General features: G+C 46.3%; 1 protein-coding gene across 1 annotated transcript; it reads right to left on the bottom strand.

Annotated features, from left to right (window-relative positions):
• Positions 1-3,383: 3,383 nt before the first annotated feature.
• Positions 3,384-7,248, bottom strand: GPR88 (G protein-coupled receptor 88). The gene is made up of 2 exons (XM_025358530.1): positions 6,884-7,248; positions 3,384-6,477 (listed from the first exon to the last, which is right to left on the bottom strand). The coding sequence occupies exon 2, from the start codon at positions 6,402-6,404 to the stop codon at positions 5,250-5,252; it is 1,155 nt and encodes a 384-aa protein (XP_025214315.1). The 5' UTR covers positions 6,405-6,477; positions 6,884-7,248; the 3' UTR covers positions 3,384-5,249.
• Positions 7,249-7,523: the final 275 nt, after the last annotated feature.

The following is a 7,523-nucleotide window of genomic DNA, read 5'->3' as shown; positions in this document are numbered from 1 at the left end:
TACTTTACAACTTTTCTAGGAAAACGGACTTTAATCTTCAGGTAGAAAAAATAATGTCACTTTAAAAATAAAACTTTCACAAGGGCAAATTTTTGTAGTAATTGCAGATTCAACCATGCCAATATTTCATAGAACTTTCATTTACCTAAAAGCAGAGTATCTGTTACAGCATTACGATACGAAGGATACTACATACTTTTCTACTCCCTGAAAATAGAAAAATGGTAAAGGAGCCTAATTTATACCAGGAAAGATTAAAAATTAAAGCACTTTCTATCTAATAAAAATAGCAAGGAGCCAGATGATCTCTAGTACTTTTTTCAGGCCGATCAGGCTTTGAAGTGACAAAGAATTGTAAAGACAAAAGACATTCCCATAGTTATTTCTCCCAGCATTCTGGCAAATCACCATCACTGACAGCACCAACAGCAAGTGACTTATACGCCCGGCTGATAATCCCACACGGTATTACTCTGGAATATCCTTTGGTAGGATATAAGGTGGGAGCTAGGATTTATTCTTGGGTCTAATTCACTAAGAGAAAAATAAACATTCAAGGGAAAGGACCAAACCTTTTCTTTTAAAATTACTGTCTTCAACTATACACGTATATTAAATATATGGTATATTTCAGAGAACTGGTTACAAAAAGATAGAAGACAGTATTTTCCCTTAAAAGTCAAAGGAATTGAAAAATGAAAACAAAACAAAAAACCTTTTTCTATTTGTTTTTGAAGACAAGACATGTACATTGAGAAAGAGATAATAGGAGAAGGGGATACGTGGTCAGAACAAAGTGGTACAGGCAGTTCTTTGGAGGCAGAGCTTATGGTTGTGGTGGAAGCTCTAATGAGGAGACAGAAACTAAATGAGTCTTCCTGGAAAGCAGGATGGAGCCCGGATAAGCGACGAAAAGTTAAGACATCCCAGGAATGTCTTTGGATACCCCAAGGCTCAGACGCAGAACATGGGCCACGTTTCAAAGGTAGTGTACACATCAACCAGCCAAGGATGCAAGTACGTACAGGAAAGATGGATTTGGGAAGTTAGGGAATGGCCACATCATGGAGAGAATTTTACTCTTGACTTTAAAATTCTTATTTTATCCTACAGCCCAGTATTTACAGCTTCATGCTCTGGAGTCAAAGATTTGAATCCCAGCCCCTCCATTTAATCATTCTGTGACCATAGGAATGTTAGTTTCTTTTCTTTTTTTACTTTTCTCCTTTCTTCTTTATCTTTTTTTTTAGTTTCGCTTCACTTTTTTTAACTTATCATTATGACAAATTTCAAAGATACACCACAAAAGTAGAGAAAACTATGCAATGCATCCCCATGTACTCATCACTCCCCTTCCACAATCATCAATATCCAACTTCTTGTTTTATATAAATCCATCCTACTCCCTCCTCACCATCCTCCTCAACTATTGCATTAGGCAGGATACGATTAAGTATCTGGGCAAACTCATTGTGTGGCACCTGTTTAAGGAGTCCCTGAAGATGGAGGGGCTAGGAAAGGATGCCTCGAGAGGGTCTATGTGCAAGCAGTATTGAAAGCAGTATTGCCTTTAGATAATGTGGGAACCCAGCCTGGGTCTCAGGCCTTAAAAACTCTGCTTCTGCCCTTTTCTGGCTACCCTTCCCAAAGGCAAAGAAGTCCCAATGAAATGTGCCCACTCAGAGCCAGTGCCTCCCTCAACAGGAGCTGGTACTTGGAACCCAGGAATTCCACGCCCAAATGGCTCGAGGCCACTCCCAGGGCGTGCTCTGGCCCCTGTTTGTGCACCATGAGCTCCCAGAAGTGGGCAAGGTGGCTGGATGAGGGAAGGATGTAGGTAGAACTTGGAATTGTGGGCTGAGTCATGCACCTATGCATGAGGACCCTTGCGATGTTAAAAGGGAGGGGAGAAGAAAGGGTCCCTCCTCCTTGTTCCTGCAGACTGAGAGCGCCATCTGGAGCTCCACTCTTGGCCCGGCTACCACAAACTTTAAGGACAGGACCCAAAAGTAGGGGATATCTACAATTTTTCTCAGTGTTCTTGAATTTAATTTATGCCACTGATGTCCTTTGTCAAGTCAGCTCCTAGCACTACTAAAGATCCAGATGAGCACTGTCTGAATGCTGGGAGACAGAATGAAGGTCACACATGAGACAGTGAAGTTGACCAATGTGGTTACTATCAGAAAAACAAGGTTGCATTGCCCATGAGTTTAAAGCAAACCGACGTTCCATTGGTAAGCTGATTTTTTCAAGGACTTTCTGTATGTGCGGATTAAAATAAGCCCCTTCCCCCTTCCTCAGCCCCACTCTACCCTCCAACTGGGTCCTCCTGAAAACAACAACAACAACAACAACAACAACAATACCCCCATTGTAGAAATCTTTCCCCATAATTCTGAGACACAGGAAAACTTGTCTGATCTTGGAACTCTCCCTGTCCTGTTTAAAACAAAGATCACCTGTGGATGCTGTTGTGAAAAACAATTCTTGTTTATTAACAGACTACAATTTGGAAGAAGGAAAGTGCTAGGGGTAATACCTATTACATCCTAGAATTTAGCCATTTAAAATGCAAGGGGGAGACGGGTGGGTGCTATATGTCTTAACAGGCATATATCTAAAGGGAGAAAAAAGCAGAAAAGGCAAAATAGGGCAGCCCACAACAGCAATTAGGATTTTTTTTATTCCTGAGTGGATAATATGTGGTTTCATTTGAACAAAAACACGATCTCTGCTAATTTGTAAAACCAGTAACTCCAACACTCACAGCTAGTGCCCTGGTAAACCATTTTTAGACACATCATTACTACCTTGAAATTAAAAGTGAATCAGTCCTGTGGAGTTAATTATCAGTAAATTAAGCTAAAGTAGGTCTCCCATATGGCATGGAGCCAGTATAAGATGATTCTCAGTGCTAGCCAGAAACATTGCAAGATACCGGGTATACACTTGGAAAGCTGACTTCATATGTGTGGCAGATGTTTATAGGAATAGCGGGGGAAGTCATTCACAGCCACTTACAGTGAGAAACAGAGATAAAGGTCTAATTAAAAGAAGACCTTTTTGACAGAGACTTAGAAAAGCATCCCCGCTCCAGCCCTGCCCCAAAAGGAAAATTCTCAGTTCTCTGTTGTTGTTGTAACCTATTTCCCAACACTTACAGAAAGGAAATCTTACCTATTTCTCTTTAATGCTGGTATGTGGGCCTTATTTCATTATATAAAGTAGAAATAATTTTAGAAACTAAAATTAGATAAAGCCAGCAAGAAGAAGTTACTTTCATCACTAGTGCTTTGGAATACCATATCCTCTGTTATAGTGTTCTCAAGGAGGTGTGCAAGGAAACCAGAGACAGAAGAAAAAAAAACTCAGAATGGTTGTCTGAACTTTAATATTTGAATCAAGGAAAATGTGAACAGATGAAACCTTAGTAAGAGAGAAATGGTGCATGCACAAAAGGGATAGATTAATAAAATGACAGCTGATTGTTGGTGGTGAACATATTTGTCCCAACTTCCATAATTATTCAAATGTACAACAAGTGGTCCTAATATCCTGGCTTAAATTACCCAGGTGTGCAACAAAGCAAGCTGGTTTTGTTCCTGAATTATGCAGTTAACTGAGGCTATTTGGGCCCAGATTTTATGTGGTGAGTAGTCAGAATGCTGACATATGATTATTAAAATTACTTTCCTCCCATTTTAATTTGATAAGGTGATTTCACACAATTTTGCATTTCAAATATTTCTAAGTAAACTTAGTAAACCAAAGATGAATATGACAAATCTCAAATAATATGTTTTAGAATATTTTCCCATTTGAATTGTTCACTATATATGACTGAGTTTATCATACCTCCTTCAACATACACAATATTAATGTTAAATGTCATGGTAATATATATGAACTACATAAAAACAGTGTTGCTTTCTAACGTGTGGCTTGTTTAAACCCTAAAAGAGCACAGCTGGCTTTGCTGAGCCAAACCATATTACTGATCCATCCTGACTGTGATTCCATTTGTGAGCTAAAGTCCCAACTGGGAGCTTTCTCATAAATTGGGTCAAGACAGGAAGAACTCTAGGTAGCCAGAGGTGTCTGTGTCTCTTTTCAAATAATTGAAGGCCATTTCTTCTGGTGTCTGGAAGAAGTAAAATGTCCTTGTCTAACGGGTATCGCTTTAGTATACCACATGCCCAATAAGTTCTAGCATCTAGGAGCATGCAATAGCAGCTAATATTAGCTATGCAGTCATGGTATTATTAGTGTTTAATTATATCATGTGCATTGAGATATTTTAAATGTTAAAGAGAAAACAGAAGGACTTATTCTTCTTAGCAACCATTATAGTACAGAATGTTCAAAGCTGCAATCACATTCATAAGGCAAATAAATTGGTTACAAAATGAGGGTAGCAACAAGTGTGCATGCTATAGAAAATGTGAAATGGTACCTAAAATAGATAATCACCTTGTTTGTTTTCAAAATTCCAGTGCTGACTCCGACCATCAATTATCAAACTGGAAAATTTTCACTTTAACACTCAACGCCAATTTTCAGTCTTAGGAGTGCAACAAAAGGAGCATAAAATAATTTTTTTTTTCTCACTGGCTAAGATTCTACCTCATTTGAGAAAGACTTTATTAAAAACCCTTTTAAGAATAAAGGGCTTGAGGTCTTAATGGCAACTCATACTGGTGGGCACACCTAGGGCTTCACTGCTCCAGGTTAATATACAAAAACTAAATGATAAGAGAAGCATCATCAAAGACAGGTTACTTTCTAAAATACTTTCTACATATTGTTTTCCTTCTTCAATGTTATTTCCTTTGGCTCATGCACACTCAAGGCGCTTCATATATAAGACGATGAAAGAGGGAAGGGTTATACATTATGAAAGCTCTTTTTCAAAAACAAACTATGTCGAAATAAATTAACCGGTTATTTTAAAACGCCAGTTTGCAAGTTCTTGAAGTCCCTGGTGTTTTGATTTAGGATTTCTCTAAAACACAGAAACAAAGGGTAAAAATCAGGTGGCCGTCCAAACTGACGTCGGGCGTCCCACTTAGGGAGAGGCCTTGGTTCAGGTAGCCCGCTGGGGTCGAAGGTCACATTTTCCCCTGATCTACGGGGCTTCGCGGCGGGAGTCTTCGTTCTGGCAGGGGATGCCTTAGGAGGGAAGGAGGCGACGGTGACCAGGGACGTTGGAAGCCGGGGATCTCCGCTTCCCTCGGGCCCCGGCTAGGTTACCAGTGCTGGCCCGCGGCGCGGGTGCCCAGTTGCGCCTGGGACACTGCGGGCACGGCCGTGGCGGCAACCGCAGCGGCCGCCGCGTCGCCGACGCCCGGCAGGACTGAGCGCACGGAGCGGCGGAACTCCTCGTTCCTCCACGTGTAGAGCAACGGGTTGAGCGCTGACAGGGCGCAGCACAGGAGCCAGCTGGCTGCCTGCACTCCCCAGGGCACCGGCAGCGAGAAGCCGCTGGCCAGGCTCACCCACACCAGCGGCTGCGTGGCCAGCAGGAAGACGCAGCAGAGCAGCAGCACCGACAGGCCGCTGAGACGCCGCTGTGCCCGCCGCGGGTGCAGAGCGGGAGGCAGGGGCTGGGCCTGCGCCGGGTGCGCGGCGCCACCGGGGCCCGGCGCGTGCTGGGCGCCCGGAAAGGCGGCGGCGGCGGCGGCGCAGCCGGGCAACTGGTGCAGCAGGTGGAAGTTGAGCACGCTGACCCGCTTGACGCTGACACGCACGCGGCGCACGATGCCCAGGTAGCAGTGCAGCAGCAGCGCCGTCTGCGCCAGCAGAGCCGCGGCGGCCAGCAGCGCCGGGTAGTGGACGCGCGGTGGCGTGGCGCCGGGCCGCGGTGCCCAGGGCGGGAGCAGCAGCACGAGGCCCAGGGCGAGCGCCCAGGACAGCGCCAGCATGCCCGCCGTGTGGCGCCTCTGGTACAGCGCCTGGTAGGTGGCGGGCGCCCGGGTGATGAGCAGGTAGCGGTTCAGGGCCACGAGGCAATGGGAGAGGAGGGACACCGTGAGTCCGAGGCCCAGCAGCCCACCCCGTAGCAAGCGGTAGCTGCCCCCAGCGCCGTCCCAGTCCGCGGGGGGCTCCGCAGAGCCGGCGGGCAGGAGCCCGAGCACCGCCTCTTGCGGCATCCAGAGGGCGCAGACGCTGAGGTCGGCGGCGCAGCCGTTCACGATGAAGGCGTTGCTGGTGGTCTGCAGTTTTCGGAAGGACGACACGAGATAGATGACCATGCCGTTGGCCAGCGTGCCCCCGATGGCCAGGCCCGAATACAGGAGTGACACTGGGATGCGCCGGCCCGCCCACGACTCCTCTTCCTCGCAGAGCAGCAGCAGCGAGCCCCCGGTGGTGGAGGAGGTGGATGTGGAGGAGGAGTTGGTCATTCTGGCCAACTCTTCACACCTCCCTCGCTAGCGTCGGCTTCCGGCAGCTCGGTCCATCCTGACACTTTCCTGCCTGCCAGAAGGGCAAAGACAACCCTTCAGCCCTCTGCCACCGACACAAAAGGCTGAAGCAGAATAATGGGCTGGGGGAGGGGGAGAAAGGGAGCTTGAGGAGGACGGGGGTGGCAGATGACAGGTGCCTGCCTCGGAAATGTCTCCAGAGCCAGGGGAAAGGCCACTTTGCATTGCATTCAGGAGGCATTGGGGAAGCCCTAGGACAGAGCAATACCCAAAACAGTCTCCTCTTCTCCCTCAACACACACACACACACACACACACACACACACAGAGAGAGAGAGAGAGAGAGAGAGAGAGAGAGAGAGAGAGAGAGAAATACTGCCAGCAGGAGGACCTAGTTCCAGGAGAAAGCAGAGATATCCCAGCTGGGGAAAATCCCATGGAAAAGAGATGAAGGGTACCTTGCGTTTGGGCTGGTCCTTAGCCGGTGTCTCAGAGGGAGGGATGCCAGAAAATACCTCCTCAGCAACAGCATCAGTGGTCCAGAAATCAACAGGAGAAACTCAACTGGGATCAGTGCCAGGAGCAAGTGCCCACTTCTCCCAAGCAGCATCCACACACATGGTCCTGGACAGGAACTAGCAGCTGCAGGGAGACTTTCAGCTGGTATCAGGGCTGGAGAAAGTAAAGTGGCGGGCTGCAAGCCCAGGCGGGTGGGCAGGCAGGCAGCAGCAGCAAGAATGCTTGGCTGCAAAAGCAGAAGCTGAGCTCAAGAGGAGAGCACCCTGTGCTCAGAGGCAAGAGTGGTGGCTGATGTGGTGAACCCACTCGAAGCGCTCTCCTGCTTAGTTATACATCACCCAGGGAAAAGACAGCCTTTCCACGCTTGGCATGAATTATTCAATAGCTTCTAACTTGTAAAAGGAAGAAAAATATCTTGCTCAGAAAGTCCTGTAGTTAACAAGTTTCTCTGTCTTTTCTCTCTCTCAATCACCTTATTTTTCATCCTGCTTCATTTTTCTTTCCTTCCTTTTTTTTCTCCCTTCAGTATTAGAATAAAATTTAATATACCCTAGAGTATTTCATCTCAGTCTGATGCAT

Source organism: Theropithecus gelada, chromosome 1 (genome assembly GCF_003255815.1).
Source record: "Theropithecus gelada isolate Dixy chromosome 1, Tgel_1.0, whole genome shotgun sequence".
Lineage (NCBI taxonomy): Eukaryota > Metazoa > Chordata > Mammalia > Primates > Cercopithecidae > Theropithecus > Theropithecus gelada.
This window is presented reverse-complemented; position numbering and strand designations above follow the sequence as displayed.